Raw genomic sequence first — 17451 nt, 5'->3', positions numbered from 1 at the left:
CAAAGCTGTGGGGAATCAGGAACTGGTTTCAAATAGGCTGTGGCACCTGTGACTAAAAATGTGGTGATGACTATGAGATGGGGCATGCAGGTAGAGAAGACTTTTGACCTCCCTTTTAAGAAGGGCATTCTCAATACTGTGTTGAAAATGTAAACATATGAAAACCCTATGGACACTAAGCAGAAAAACCGATACATGAGTGCTAAGGTGAGACTAAAGTCAATAGTGACATGCATATTGGAGCAAGAAATCTTCAGTAGAGAGGGGACATCACAGAAGAACTGTGGCACTTTTCTGGTATCACAGAAAGATAAAGAAAATGTGCCATATGAATATAAGACCCCAAAGAGACTTCCAAATAGCCATGAGGCAGCTACCATCTGCATACAGACTGCCCTGTTCATGATGGCATCATAGTGTAGCGGGTGACAGATGGCCACATAGCGGTCACAGGACACGGCTGTGGGGATGGAAATTTCAGTTACAACAAAGGAATCCACGAAGAAGACCTGACACGCACATCCTGAGAAAGAGATAGCGCTCCTGTGAGACAAAGAGCTGAGAATGAGCTTTGGGACTGTGACTGAAATGAGGCACACATTGAGGAAGGACAAGTTCTTCAGGAAGAAGTACATGGGGGTGTGAAGACACTGGTCCACAGTGACAAGCATGATGATGAGAAGGTTCCCCATGAGGGACACCAAGTAAATCAGCAGAAACAGAAAGCCCTGGAGCACCTGGAGCTGCTTGCTGTCAGACAGTTCCATGAGGAAGAAATCTGTGTCTACCGTGTGGTTGGTCATGTTATTGGCCGATCACCTACTGTGAGACAAAGGAAGGAAAAGATATAAGTGAAGCTCACACTGAGCCTTCCTCTTAGTAATAATGCATTTTATTTCTGTAAGATGCAAAGTACTACATTATTACTATAAAAGATGAACATTTTACTATCCTAAATACATATATGTTCTTCATGTCTCAATATGTCTCAATATGTCTCTTTCAATATGTATTACAGTGCTAGTAACAGAGTGGGAGAGTTTGAAAATTTCAAACAATTTTAGTGGACATATTTATATATATGCAAGATATTTATAAAATTTATCATGAATTAAAATTCTAGGTAAGTATATGGATAAGATTGATTTTGAGAGGATAATATAGTCTGAATACTTTTTGAATAGGTCATGTTTCAGACCTTATGTTATATATACACAGGCCACAAAATAATTGATTTTCTTATTTGTTTTACACACATGAGCAAAATGGGTTGGCTATGACCTTGCATTCAAGACCCAAAGTTCTGAGTTTACTGGGGATGAAAGATAAATGACAGAAAAATTGAAAAGGAGATTAATAATTGTGTGGTCATATCATTAGAGTAAAAATACATGGTACTAATTCATAAGTGAGAGCTGGGTATGGTTATGGAGAAATATTATCCACTCTTAACACATCAATCTCCCCTCAATCTCTCTCTCCTTTTCCTTGCTCTCTCCCTCTCCCAATGACAGATGGACAGACATTCATCATCTCACAAATGATATTTATACTACTATAACATCCAGATGGAAACAAATTATACCAAAAAGCTCAATGCCAAGTAAATTAGCTCTAACATGTAGGATGAGATCAGTGGTGCATTACGACACTGGGTAGAGATTAAATCTTCTATATTGGTGAGTATAGTGTTATGTGAGGAATACTGCAATGCAGTAAATATTCTGTGGAGGATACAGAGTAAGTTGAGTTGAATTGAAGAATGAAAGACCTTTCATAATAAACTAGATATTTAGCTTATCAATTACTTTCTAAAAGCAGAAACAACATGCTTGCTAATTCCCTCAACTATGTCCTGTCCAACTTTTTGCATAAAAGACAGAATTTAATACATGTTCCAAATAAGACAACAGATTTTTGTGAATCTCGTATTTAAATGGTAGAACACATGAGAAAGCTAGGGACTGACCTTTTCAAATCAAAAGAGTCCGCCAGGAAGCTGATGGTGTATTGATTGTCTCATGTGAAGATTATAAGAAATTGATGTTTCTGACAGGTGATTTGCCTTCAGCAGGAATACAGTGTGAGATGGAGGGAAGAGTTTGCTTATTCTAGCTGTTTAGAGTGAGCAGGAGACACAGTGCTATGGATGGAGAGGACCTGCCCGACAGTGAGAAAAACTGAGAACTGTTTTTGCCCCTGAAGACTCTGCAGGAAGCCGTGTTCATTACTGTATTCTTCATCATGCTGTCATTGAGTTTGTTTGTGAGAAAATATTTCTTCTTCTAGTTATTAAGCTTGTGGTGCATAAAAGATCCAAAACATTCTGAAAAACAGTAATTTTTAAAATATATTTCCCAAAGGCTTATCAATTATAGGTTTTATAAATCCTATGAAATAATACAGTTGGGACTGGAGAGATGGCTCAGAGGTTAAGAGCATGGACTGCTCTTGCAGAGGACGTGGGCATTATTCCCCTCACCCACAAGACAGTTAACAACCTTCCCAAACTCTAGCTCTCACCTCTGTGGGAATAGCAGTCATGTCATTAACTTACATGCATGCAGGCAAAATACTCATACAAAAAAAAAATAATAAATCTTGTGATCCAATTACACCACTCCTTGACATATACCCAAAGGACTAACTCCAATGTAGGGATACCTATACCTCAGTGTTTGTTGCTGTTCTTTTCAAAATAGCTAAGAAATGGAAACAACATAAATGTCCCTCAACTGATGAATGGTATTGAAACTGTGGCACATTTACACAATGGAGTTCTTCTCAGCAGAAAGTTAAGTTTAAATTATAAAGTTTTCAGGTAAATGGATGGAACTAGAGAATATCATACTAAGTGAAGTAATACAAACCCAGAAAAGCAAGTGATGTATGTTCTTCCTCATTTGCAGATTGTAGCTCCAAACCCTTATATGTGAGTGTATAAATTCTGATGTAACACCAGGAACCTAAAAAGGGAAAGGATACACGCTGGTAAAAAAAAAAAAAAAAAAGAAAATACCTGAAAGGGGGATATTAGGGAACAGATGTTACCCAGGGGGAGGTCAGGAAAGTCAGTGTTCAGCAGGGAAGAGAGGAGGGAAGAACATGGACAGGGTCATGGTTTGTGGGTGGAGGGAAGTCAGGAGACAGGGGATGGTGGAGCGTGGTGTTATTTGGGGTGTGTGGGGATAATGGGACTGCTGGGACTGTGGAGGGAAGAGAGAGACAGGATGGGAAATAAAGAGTAGACTTGAATGAATCTTGGAATGCTAGGAAACCCAGAGAAAAATGTGATGCCCTTGAAACTTCATGAGAAATATACATACTGTCTGAACATTAGCATAAATATTTACACCTGAGAACACAGTGTCAGATAGAAGAGACCTCCGTTCGAGTGATTGGTGAGGGTTGCCCGGGAGACATCCTAAAGTAACACAGGTTATTGCCAAACATCTTGTTTATCTCCCAGAACTAGTAGATAAGACCTTACGGCTAAAGACAGGATATACTTCAGATACAGGACTTGAAGCAATGGAGCAGGAGTCGACCTGGAAGCCATCTAACCGATGTTTGACTATAATAATCCTAGATGATGATATGAAAACTGCATTGGAAGAAAAAAAATCAATGGTTCAACTCAGTCCTTAAAGCCTAATAATTATAACGACTGGTTTGGGAAGCTACCCCTCTTGATGCAGTAATGGCATTTTTATCTGGAGGCAATCAACACCTACCTAATTGAATTTAAATCCCTCTCAAAGGAAAGGAATTCATGAGTGGAACTGTAAATTCAGCCAAATACACATGGCAGGAGAGGACATACATCCCAGAGAAAACCCTATCTCTTTCATCTCTCTAGACAAATGAAACTTCTTACCTTATGCTAAATATTGACCGTTATATTTACAGACAAGCATACCATACACCACTCATCATAGTAGCTTGTTTTTGAAAAAGATGGAGACAACTGCAGAGTTGCACAAGTGCTCAGACACAGAGTATGCGTCTGAGAGATGCCCAGTACTAGGTGACACGTCTATATTTAAACCTGTACAACTAGGCTCATGGAACATAGCAGAACAAGGGGTAGAGAGAAAACTAATGAATCCCTTAACTCTCACCAGTAAAGTTTCCTTATACATCAGAGTGTGATGTACACAGAAGGCCACAGCTGACTAAGTTTTAAAGAATAAGAGACTGCGGAGTGTGCATACTTGAATGGGCTCCTATAGTGAACCTTATCCACCCACAGCTCAGGGACAATTGAAATGACAAGTATATTAGATACATGAAATCAGTAGAGGAAGTTAGGCAGGTAGCCTTAACTGCTTTATGCTCATAAGAACACTGATACAATTCCATGTTTGTAGATGCCATTGTCCCAAGTGACTTGGATACTGTGCTTCAGCCCTGTTTAGGCCCCTCAACAATCCTTTCACCTTAGTACGGCTATTGCTCCCATATAGTGTATCATGAATCTGGAACAGAAAGCTTCAAATTTATTCATCTGCACACACATGAACCATGGGAGAAGATGCCTGTCAGTTATCTGTATTTGCCCTCAGTATCTTTATTGTTCTATATGATGATTCATTGTTGAATTTTAATATATTTTTACTGGCATGAGTGTTAGATGACCTCTTTTTTTCTTTGCAATACTATTAAACATAGCTCTATGAGCAGATTAAAACATGGTGTGCAGGCAATATGTTCCTGTACGTCTCAAAAATGACCATTTGACAGTCGTACTACAGGATACTGGATCATGGTTCCAAACAGACAAGTACTTTGAACTCTTCCAGTATGACTTCCAGGAATCACTTGGCAAAAGACAGGTGTCAAAATCACACAATAGAAGGATGTAAGAAATCTTTCTCTGCTGGGTGGACCTCTGTGAGTTCAAGGCCAGCCTGGTCTACCTAGTGAGTTCCAGGACAGCTGGGACTACAGGGAGATCTTGTCTCAATAAAGATTAAAAAGAAATCATTCTCTGCTGGGGGAAAAATTTATTATCCATCTGGGAACCCTGTGAACTGCAATATTGACCATGGTGACAAGACACAGTTATGGGTGAAATAGTTACCCAAGTGTTATGGGGATAACCAACTACTTTCTAATTAGATTGAAGCCCATACCACTTAAGAAAACACAAGCCTGGTTTTGTAAATCTGACCCAAAACCCAAGGTTATGGGGTTCATAAATCCCAGTTGTGAACCTATTACTATTATTCTGTTAAATGGACTTAGTGTCAAATGGCTCTCTAAATCTGTGCCTTTATGCTTTTTTTTTTTTTTCGTATTTTTGAGACAGGATCTTCCTTAGCCCCAGCTGGCTTGAAATCCTTATGTAAATCAGGCTGGCCTTGATCTCACAGAGATCTGCCTGTCTCTGCCCACTAAGTCCTAGGATTGATGGTGTGCATATCCAACACCAGCAAATGTGTATCTTTCTATCCAGAGATTAATGAAGATCATGGATTGTGGGGAGCCGCCTGCCGTCCCTGCAGACGCCATTACAAGATGGCGCTCACATCCGGTTCATGCTGAGCAGTAAATAAGTCAGTACGCATGCCCGAAGTAATTTTCCACCTTCTAGTCTCTGCCTACCTCGTGGCGTGATATGGGCTGATGAGTTTGCGACCAATCAAGAGTTGCCACGTCCAAGACGGGCTTACTAACCTATATAAGGGCTGGGTTTCCGACATTCGGGGTCTTCGCCCTGTAAGCTTATGCTCTCCCTCTCAAGATGCATTAAAGCTTTTCTGCAGAAGGATCCTGAGTGTGCCGCGTCATTCTTGCTGGCGAGACGATAGCGCGGGACAATGGATCTTCCTAGAGAAGGTTCTTTGTGCAGTGGACAATAATTAATACAGAAACTCATACCTGCTCGAAATGCATAGGTCAAATTTGGATTTTTCATTCAACAAATGGGATATTGTGTTTGCCTGCACATGATTAAGCCAGTCAACATTCCAGCATGGAGTGGGAAGAGGTTTATGAGCTCCTACCCCTGGGGAGCTGTGGACAGTCGATGGCTTCTGGAGAAAAGAGTCAATTTTTAAGGTGTGTCTTCTGATAGGTCAGCCTTGCTCCAGTGAATGGTCCCACACCCAGGAGTTTATGGACTGCACAAATAGGAGTCTATACGCCATTAAAAAAGAAACAAAAACAAAACTAGGACATGAAAAAGCTGTGGGTAGGGTGGGGATAGATCTAGAAGTAATTAGGTGCAAGAGTTAGGGGTAAATGTGATAAAAACACAATGCATGGAATCTCAAATAATTGACTGAAAAAACTAAGATAGATGTTTCTGTAAATACAAATGTCAATTACCTTGATTTGTTTATTTCCTAGTGAATAATTTCATCAGAATGTCACACTGTATCCTAAGGATCTGAAATATAATATATAATTTTAATTTTTAAATGTGGAATTAGGGTGAGCACTTGAAAAGAAATTTGTATTTTGCATTCAGCTCCTACCTGAAAGCTTGTATATAAAAAATAGATTCTTCTGCATTGAGTTGGCTGTTCACCCCAACCGCTGACTTTTGTTTCCAGAATCTTAAGAAGCCCCAGAATTCTGTCTTACCTGGCAGGATTCAAAATGACATCTTAAATTTTATTCAACAGCCTTTGTGGAATATTACCTGTGGTGTTAGACAGAAACTCACTGACTGAATTTTTCCAAACTGCTCTACTTTTTAATGAGGCAAAATAATTTTCAGTGGTTACATTTCACACCCCAGGGAAAGCAATGTATTGCAGAAGAAAACAAATTGTCTTGGGGCTGTGACTGCAGTCCTTCATGAAGAATTGTTCACCTAGGATATTAGTGTTACACAGCATGGTCCCACCCTTTACACTTCTCACTCTGCACTCATGTTTTGGTTTTTCTTGGAGGGTCACTGAAGGTCTTAGGTTGTCTCCTGACCAGAGACACCACACCGTATTCAGTACACTTGGCCTTCTGTCCTATTGCCAGTGAATGGAAGCAATGACATGTCTAATCTCTGGGTGAAAACTTGACATGACATGTGTTTTCTGGGTGCCAATGAAACTAGACATAATAATTTTGTCTTTTATCCATATAATATGTATTACTGTGCTTCCTCTGAGGTTAGAATGACTACACTGTTATCTAAAATATCTTTCAAAATGAAGATGTAGCTGAAGTGACACACAGAATTCTTATTTATTTTTCCTTATAAAATATGGCCAAAATTTTATACATAAGTGCAAGTATATCAATTATAATTGGAATTACAAAAACTACCTTTGAAGTTTTCTTGGTACAATACAAAAAGTATAAATTCATCATCAGAATAGGGGATATTCGAGGTATAATGAATTCCAACAGTAGATTTGATTTATAAAGCTAAATAAGAAATGTAAGTTAAATCCAAAAAACAATTCAATGCACCTCAAAAATATAATTTTGAGCCAAATAGAACAGTCCCCTCCCTTGCAAAACTCCCATTCAAGTTCCCTGGCTCACACAGGTACTCCAAGTTAAAAACAACAAAGTAAACATTCAAAGCTGTGATCAACACATGAAAGGAAGACAGGAGGCATTTTGTCCTTCTGCTCCTGGGTCATAACTCTCAATATTCTTTTCCTGTTCCACCTACTTTAATTCTAAGACTGTAATTTAATTTTTCTTTATGGCTGAATAAAATTTCATTGTGTATATATTCCACTTTTGCATCATCCACTCATCAGTTGATGCATATCTACGCTGATTCTATTGCCTAGTTGTGAACAGAGCAGCACTGAACATGTTGAGCAAGTATCTTTGTAGAAGGATATTGGGCCTTTTATCCACATATGTAAGAGTAGTTCAGCTGGGTCATAAGGTAATTCTATGACTAGATTTTTGAGAAACTTCCAGGAAGATTTCAGTATGGTCACAATAGTTTAAAGTACCACGAGCTGTTTCTCACATCTTCAATAGCATATGCTGTCATTTAACTCATATTCATGGCGACTCTGACTGATGTTATATGGAAACTTAATGGTGTTTCAATTTACATTTCCTTATGACTATGTTTAACACTTTTTGTGTGTTTATTAATCATTGCATTTCTTCTTTCAAAAAGTCTGTTTTCTATAACCTATTTTAAATTAGGTTACTGGTTTTCTTAATATTTACATTTAAAAAAAAAACAACCCAGTTTTTAGGTTAAAGAGATTGCTTAGTTTTTAAGAGCACTTGCTGCTATTTCAGAGTACCTGAGTTCTGTTCCCAACCGCTTCATGGCAACTACCTGTCTTTAACTCTAGTTCCTGGAGATCTCATGCCCTCTTCTGGCCTCCATGAACATTGTATGACATTGGTGCCCTTTACATACATGCAGGCAAAACACTTATAACACATAAAAAATTAAAATAAATAAGCCATTAAAATATTTGTATATTCTTGATACCAATCCTCTACCAGATAACTAGAAAAGATTTTCCATTCTGTGGGCTCCCCCTTCTCTCAACTGTTAGTTTCCTTTGCTTCACAGAAGCACTTTTAGTTTCATGATATCCCATTTATCGATTGTTGCTCCTATTCCTATATTAAGAGTTCTATTGAGAAAGTCCTTACCTGGGCCTATATTTTGAACCCTACTCCCTCCTTTTACTCTAGCAGTTTCAGAGTATCTGGTGTTATTTTGAGGTCCTGATCCATTTTGTGCTGAGTTTTGTGCAGGGTGAGAGTTAAGAATCTGCTTTCATTTTTCTCTATGTTTCTCTCCGGGCTTCCCAGAACCATTTGTTTTCTCCAACTTAACTGTTGGTCTCTTTGTCAAAAATCAGGTAGTCATGTGGACTCATTTCTGGCTTCTCTATTCCATTCCATTGATCTGTATGTCTGCTTTGTGCCAGTACCATTCTGCCTTTTTTACTGCATTTCTGTAATAGAAGTTGAAATCAGATATGGTGATAACTCCCATGTTATTATTTTTTATCAAGACTGTTTTGGCTATCCCTGGCCTTTTGTGTTTCCACAAAAATATTCTGAAATGTATATTTTTATTGAATTTTTAGTGCATTTCATACAATATATCTTAATCATATTTATATCCCCTCCCCCATCCTCACCCCTCCATATCTCCCCACTGGATTTGATGTATTGTTTCATACAGGTTATTTCCCATCCAGTCAAGTTTTTCTTTCTGTATGACCCTCATTGTAATTTCATCCATTGGATTCTAGTCAGCCTACCTAGAGTCACCCCCTAAAGAAAATGAACCTTCAGTAATCAGTTGCCAACTGTTCCTTGGCTTAGTTTGTGGTCTGATGACCATTTCCTCAGTCCTATGCTGGGTATTTTTCTGATTGAGACTGCGTGGGCTTTGTGTATGCTGTCACCATTGCTACAAGTTCATCTGAGCAGGTTCCCTGAGGCTTGGAAGACTTTGTTTTCTTATGCTCATGTGCTGACCCTGGCTCTTACCATCTTTATGCCCCCTCTTCCACAATGGTCCCTGATTATTGGGTGGGTGAGGTTCAATATGAGTGCTATCCAGGTACATCCACTCTGCAGTCTCTTATTCTCTACATCTTGGCCAGTTGTTGCCTTCTGTGTGGATCACTCTGTTGCATGAGGAGGCTTTGCTTGTGAGAGTTGAGGAATGCGTTAGTATTCTCTCTACCCCATGATCCACTACACTCCATGGGACTTAAGTGCTGAGGTTCCACTGTGGATGTTTCACTTAGGGCTGAGTATCTCACAGACAGATATTTTCTGTGTGTGATCAGTTGTGAAACTCTGTAATAGCTTTCATCTGTTGCAAAAAGAAGCTTCTTTGACAAATTGTAAATGTTATTTTTGTTGTAATTTAAGAATCCATATTCAGCATACAGTAAGAAATTTCATTTGTCTAGAGATATGACAGAGATAGGGTTTCTTTAGGATGTATGACCTCTCCCATCATGTGTATTTGGCTATGTTTACAATGCCATCCATGAGTTCTCTCCCTTTGAGAGGGCTTTAAATTCAATTAGGTATCTGTTGACCACCAAGATAAAAATGCCACTACTGCACCACTATAGTTTGTTATGCCAGTCATTTGATGTGGTTATGCTTTAAAACTTGGGTAGGACCATTGATCAATTTTCTTCCTTATTAGCTTGCATAGTACCCTCTAGAACTGTGAGAGCTGGGTTCATGGAGGAGGTTTCCAAGTCTCTTCCAGCTCCATTTCTCTGGGTCCTTTGTCCAAAATATGTCCTGTGTTCAGGACATAATTGTGTTATCTTCAAGTTTAGGGAAATAATCAAGGACTATGGCAAATCCTGCGAAATTTTGGAGTCTCTTGGTCTACCATACCTAACAAATCGAAGGGACATTTCTGCTGTCTGGCACTGTGTTTCTTGTTGGACAGCCTTCAGTTGTACACATGCGCCATGTTCAGATACTGTATGTATATTTCTTAGTAAGCTTTGTAGCTAATACATTTCCCTGTCATTTTTCAAACCACCTAAACTTCATTTATCTCTCCTCTCTCTCCCTGTTTTACCTCCCTCCCCAATTAACATACCCCCATTTCTTCTTGATAATACCTGTCTCCTACTATCCCACCTCTCTTCAGCTCATTTTTCCTCATTTCCCATAGCTCCTTATAAGTCCTTCCCTTTTCTCTTCACAGTTGAATACCTACATTTCCCCCTTGGTAACATCTGTTTTCTAATATCCCTGTCTCCCTCAGGCTCTTTCTTTCCCTTTTTCTCCATCATTCTGCTCAATTTGTCTGGCTTCTTTGGTTACATCAGGATACATGCTCACATGTAAGGTTTTGGTACTAAGAGCCACAAAAGAGGGAGAATATTTGTCACTTGTTTTTCTGAGTTTGTGTTATGTTACTCAACAGTTTTTAGTTCCATCCATGTACCTGCAAATTTCATGATTTTGTTTTCTATACCACTGAGTCAATCTCCATTGTGTAAATGTAACACATTTTCATTATCTGTCAGTTGAGGGATATGTAGGTTGTTTCCATTTCTTAGCCATTGTGAAAAGAGCAGCAACAAAAATGAATGTAGAAATATCTGTAGAAGAGGACGAATTCTTTGGGTATCGCCAAGGAGTGGTATAACCTGATTCATTTTTTGTTTTTTTAAGAGTTCTCCACACTGCTTTCCATAGTGGTTGCAGGAGTTTGCAATTCCATGAACAGTGAACCAGCATTCTCTTTTCTCCATATCCTGTAGCATTTGGTGTCTTTTGTTCTCTTGATCTTAGGCAGCCTGACTGAGGTAAGTTGAAATCTTAGTTTTGATTTGCATTTCTCTAATTACTAAGGATGTTGAGCTCTTTTCAAGGTTTTCTTAACCATTTTTATTTCTTCATTTGGGAACTTCTGTTAAGGTCTTTAACCCATCTTTTTTATTGGGTCATTTGTTTTCTTTTTTCTTAATTTTGTGAGTTATTTGTATATTTTAGATATTAATCCTCTGCCAGATGTGTAGCTGGTAAAGATTTTCTCCCACTCAGTGTATTTACTCTTCTTTTCCTCTGGTTGTTTCTTTTGCTGTACAGAAGCTTTTCAGTTTAATGAGAACCCACTCATTGATTATTGAGCTTAAATGCTCAGCAACTGATGTCCGATTTAGAAAGTCCTTTCCTGCACCTATGTCTTGTAGGGTGCTGCTTGTTTCCTTTGAATAGTTCCAGAATTTAAATTTCACATTGAGATCTTTGACTCATTTGTACTTCTGTGCAGTGTGAATGATAAGGGTCTAATTATATCCTTCTTCAGGTGGAGATCCAGTTTTGCCGGCATTATTTGTTGAGGATTCTATCTTTCCTCCATCGTTTGTTATTGGCACCTTTGTCAAATATCATGTGGCTAAAATTGCATGCCAAAAACTTATGTTTGTGTCTTCTACTTTGTTTCATTGATCTTCACCACATCTGTATTTGTGCTGCTACCATTCTGTTTTTATGACTATAGCTCTGTAACATAGTTTGATATCTGGTATGGTGATCTCCCCACCATTGATATTTTGTTCAAGATTGCTTTTGCTATCTGGGGTCTTTTGTGATTCTATATGAATTTTAGGAATTTTTTTTCTAGCTCTGTGAAGAATGCCACAGGAATTTTGATTGGCATTGCACTGAATCCATAGATTGATTTTGGTAGGATGATCATTTTCACAATATTCATTCTACCAACTCATAGGCATGGGAGTTCCTACCATCTCCTGGTGTCTTCTGTTTCTTCAAATATTTAGAATTTTCATTGTAGAGATCTTTATTGTCTTTGGTTTGGTTTATTCCTTGATGTTTTTTGAGGCAATTGTGAATGACAGAGTTTCCATGACTGCTTTCTCTGGTTGCTTATTATTGTTATATAGGAAGGCTACTGATTTTTGAGATTTCTTTTGTAATCTGCCACTTTGATGAACAATTTTGAACATTGTTCATTTTTGAACATTTTGGACAATTTCCTGCTTGGATCTTTATGTATAATATTATATCAACTGAAAATAGAGATAATTTTACCTCTTGTTTTCCAATTATTACCCCCTTAATTTCTTTCTCTTGTCTTGTTGCTCTAGCAAGACACTCTAGCACTATATTGAAAAGGAATCGAGATAGAGGACACCCTTGTCTGGTTCCTGATTTTAATGTCGAATTGTATCCCAAGTGGCCTGATTTCCCCGAGGGGCAGGGCCTGCTATGGAGAATTGACTGTGGAGAGTTAGCCATGGAAGGAGGGGATTTTGGGTGCGATCTTGGGACTGAAGCTGTGTGGGGCAAGGAAAAGATTGCCCGGGTGTCTCACTTGGGTGGCTGCGAGAGGGGGCATTTACTGACCTGAGATGAGACTGTGGGTGAAAGCTAACGGAGAGTGTGTGCAGGCAGAAGAGATCTAGAATTGTGGGTTGAGCAGCGCAGAGCTGGGTGCTGGGTAGTGGGTGTTCATTTCTTTGTAAGTCTCTCCTCTCCAAGCCCCAAAGTTATAAACTATGTGGAATTCAGATAAAGATGTGTTATGTGTCTTGTCTAATAGCACCAAGGGCAAGGGACCCTAGGAAACATGGGTGACAGGAATGCTTCCAGTTTTTGTCCATTTAAAATTATATTGGCTGTGGGTTTGTTTTATATAGGCAAAATTATGTTCATGTATATTTCCTCCAGTCCAATTGCTTCTAGGAATTTTAACATAAATCCATTTAGGATTTTGTCAAAAGCCTTTTCTGCACCTCTTGAGGTAGCCATGTTATTTTTGTCTATAAGTCCATTTATGTGATTGATTACAGTTATTGAGTTATGCATATTCAACCATCCCTGTATCTGTAGAATAAAGTCAACTTGATTATGGTGAATGCTCTTTTTGATGTTTGCTTGTATGTGGTTTTTAAGTATTTTGTTGAGAATACTTGTATCTATGTTCATTAAGGATGTGGACTTATAGTTTTGTGGTTTTTTGTCATGTATTTACATGGTTTTGGTTTCAGAGTGATACTGGCTTCATAGAATGAGTTTGGGAGTTCTTTCTCTGTTTCAATATTTTTTAATAATTTAGGAAGCATTGGTTGTAGATCCTCTTTGAAGGTCCAGTAAAAACATCTTGTGAATCCATCCATGCCTGGGCATTTTTCAGTTGGGAGGGTTTGTATTGCTATTTTAATTCCTTTATTCATTGTAGGACTGTTTAAGCTCTTGATCTCTTCTTGACTTAGATTTTGGTGGTTTCTATGTATTTACAAATTCATTCATTTCTTTTAGATTTTCAAATTTAATAGAGTTTGTTTTGGTCAATGTTTTATCACAGCAAGTAAAGGCAAACTAAATCAGCAGGTCTGTGACAGGCAGATCAAGAGGGAGGCCAAGGGCAAGGCTGGGTGGGGACATTCTGTGGAGGGTCTAACACATTAGGCAGAGTAAGAGTGGGCCCTCTCCACATAAAATTTAAGTTTTTTTTCTATTTCTGTAAGGAATATATCTGGGCTTTTTCCCAGAGCTGATTTTAAGCTTTATTGCATTGTGATTTGATAGAATGCATGGAATTATTTCAATTTTTTCAGTATTTGTTGAGGTTTTTTTGTGTCCCAGTATGCATTCAATTTTTGAGAAAGTTCCATGGGTTGTGAAAAGAAAGTTAATTCTTTGATGGTTGGGTAGAATATTCATAAGGTCACCAACCATGTTCAAGTCAGCTTTATTCCAGAGATACAGGGCTGGTTCAATACATGTAACTCAATAAACATCACAAGTCAAATAAATGGACTCAAAGACAAGCACCATATGATCCTCCCAATAGATGCAGAGAAGGCCTTTGACAAAATTCAACATGCATTTATGTTCAAAGTCCTATAGGGAACTGAACTGCAGGGAACATACCTCAACATATTTAAAGCCATATACAACAAATCTACAGCTAACATCATGCTAAATCTAGAAAACCTGGAAACATTTCCATTAAAATCAGGAACCAGACATGGCTGTCCACTACCTCCACTCCTTTTTAACATAGTGCTTGAAACTCTTTCAAGTGCAATGAGAAGAGAAGGAAATTAAAGCAGTAATAATTGGAAGAGAAAAGATCAAATTATCTCTTTTTGCAGATGATATGATAGTATAGCTAGGAGATGCCAAAAATTCCACCAGAAAACTAGAAATGATTAACACTTTCAGTAAAGCTGCACTTATAGTTTTATAGATTCAATGCAATGCCAATCAAAATCCCCATGACATTCTTCACAGAATTGGGAAAAAACATCCTAAAATCCATATGGCAGCCCAAACACCTCGGATAGCCAAAACAACACTGAACACTAAGAGCAATTCTGTGGGGATTACTACACCAGATTTTAATTATATTGCAGAGCTACAATCATAAAAGTAACATGGTACTGGCACAAAAATAGACCTGTAGATCAATGGAACAAAACTGGAGACCCAAATAAGAGTGCATGCAGTTTAACCCATCTGATATTTGATGATGGGGCCAAGAACATTCACTGGAGGAAAGACAGCATGTTTAGTAAACGGTGCTGGAAAAACTGGATCTCCATCTGTAGAAGAATGAAACTAGATCCCTATCTTTCATCTTGCACAAAAGTGAACTACAAATGGATCAAAGACCTCAATGTGAAACCTGAAATCTGAAACTATTAGAAGAAAACATTGGCAATAAACTAGAAGATATAAGTATAGGAAAGGGCTTTCTAAACCAGACATCAATTGTCCAGAAAATAAGGTCAAGAATCAACAAATGGGACCTCATTAAACTAAAAATCTTCTGCACATAATAACAACAATGGGCATGAAGAGAAAACCCACAGAGTAGGAGATAATCTTCACCACTGACACATCTGACAGAGGTTTAACATCCAGAATATATAAAGAACTAAAAAAGCAAAGAATCAAGAAAGGAAGCAACCCAATGAAAAGAAAGTCTAAGGACCTGAACAGAGATTTCTCAAAAGAAGAAATAAAAATGCCTAAGAAGCATCTTAAAAGGTGTTTAAAATCATTAATAATTAATGAAATGCAAGTTAAAATCAGTTTAAGATTTTATCTTACCCAGTCAGACTGGCTGCATATCAAGAGAACAATTGATACCAAATGTAGGAGAGGATGTGGGGAAAGGGGAATGCTCATCCACTGCTGGTGGGATTGCCAACTTGTTAACCCCTATGAAAAGCAGTGTGGTGAACCCTTTAAAAAAATGAATCTACTGTCTGACCCTGTTATACCACTCTTTGACATATACCCCAAAAATCATTCTATTGCAGAGACACTTGTACATCCATGTTTGTTGCTGCTTGTTTCACAGTAGCTAAGAGATGGAAGCAACCTAAGTGTCCTTCAACTGAGAAGTTGATAATGAAAATGTGGCACCTTTACACAATGGAGTTGTATTCGGCAGTAAAGAAAGATGAAATCATGAAATTTCATCTTTGATGAAGGTAAATGGATGGAACTAGAAACTTTCATACTAAGTGAAGTAACACAGACTCAGAAAAACAAACGATATATGTTCTCCTTCATATGTGGATTCTAGCACCAAATGCTTATAAGTGAGTATGTGTCTATACAACTGCAGGAACCAGGATAATGAAAAGGAACCAGGGAGATAAAGGAAAAAGAAGAACCTGAAAGAGAAGAACAGTACGACACAGGTGTTACTAAGGGAGATATGGATCAAAAGGGGTTGTTTAAAGGGGAGGAAGGGGGGGGAGTGTTTTACAAGGAACCTTGGGGACAATGGGAATGAAGGAGGTCAAGAGAGGTGGGACTGGGCCTGGAGAGATGGCTCAACAGTTAAGAACATTGATTGATCTTGCAGAAGACCCCAGTTTGAATCCCATCACCCAAATAGCAGTAAGAACTGCCTGTAACTCCACTCCCAGGGGATCTGGCAGCCTCTTTTGACCTCTGTGGGCATTACATGACAGGGGTGCTCTTACCTACATGCAAGAAATGCATGCATACATATAAAATAAAAATGACAAATACAATTAAGAAAAAAGAGAGGTGGAGCCATAAGAGAAGGGTATTATCGGGAGAAATTGGGAAAATGGGGGTACTTTAAATGGGGAAACCTTGGTGGAAGGATAAGACATTGAGAAAGATAACTATTGCCTAGTTAGTTTTCAAAAAACAGATGAAACCATATTAGTCCAACAATATACTGACAAATTATATATACATTATCTCTACATGAGTCCATGTGTATAGCTAAATGCTGCCTAACAAAAAACAGTGGCAGATAGTAGGTACCTTCCTTTTAGTTGTTGGCAAGGGTGGTCCAAGATACTCCCAAAATGACTGAGGCTATTACCAAGCTTTTGATGGCCTCCCAGAACTTGAAGGAAAGATCCTACTGCCAAAGACAGAGTGTATATTGGGCATAGGATTTGGAGAAATAGAGCTGCATCTGACCTTGAAGCCACTTCCCCTGAAGGCTCGCTCTCATAGCTTTGGAGAATGCTATGAAAGCGCCAAGGGAAAATATCAATGGATGATTCAGCACCAGCTTCAAGACCAAATAACCATATCGATGACCAGCAGAGCACATGTCATTGGTGCAGTAGTGAAAGTTTTATCTTGGGGGCAATCAACAGCTATCTAATTTGAATAAAAGCCCACTCAAAGGGTAGAAACTAAAATGTGGTACTGTAATGTAACCTAATACACATGGCCAGAGTGGTCACAGATCTTAGAGGAAACCCCCAAACTCTCACATTGCTAGGCTAATATAATTCTTACTATGTGCAAAATATGTACCCTTATATGTACAGACAAATATCCCAGTCATCATTCGTCAAAGAATCTCAGTTTGCAGCAGTCAGAGACTAATACCAAGTACCACAACTGATCACACATGGATATGGTCCATGAATTGCCCAGGCCAAAGGGACACATCTCCTATGTCACTGCTACACTTAAGGCTCATGGAACATAGAACAGGGATAAAGAACAGGACACTAAGGAATCAGTTCTCAA

General features: G+C 38.5%; 1 protein-coding gene across 1 annotated transcript in view; it reads right to left on the bottom strand.

Moving 5' to 3' along the window:
- The window catches only part of LOC103735517 (olfactory receptor 14A2-like), a 10738-nt gene extending 9935 nt beyond the window's left edge, over positions 1 to 803 (bottom strand). Inside the window, exon 1 of the mRNA XM_008834821.1 lies at positions 47 to 803. Coding sequence (XP_008833043.1) covers positions 47 to 803 — 757 coding nt within the window. The remainder of the gene's footprint in view (positions 1 to 46) is intronic.
- Between the last annotated feature and the right edge of the window lie 16648 nt (positions 804 to 17451).

This window comes from Nannospalax galili, unplaced genomic scaffold (genome assembly GCF_000622305.1).
Source record: "Nannospalax galili isolate Female #2095 unplaced genomic scaffold, S.galili_v1.0 scaffold997, whole genome shotgun sequence".
Classification (NCBI taxonomy): Eukaryota; Metazoa; Chordata; class Mammalia; order Rodentia; family Spalacidae; genus Nannospalax; species Nannospalax galili.
This window is presented reverse-complemented; position numbering and strand designations above follow the sequence as displayed.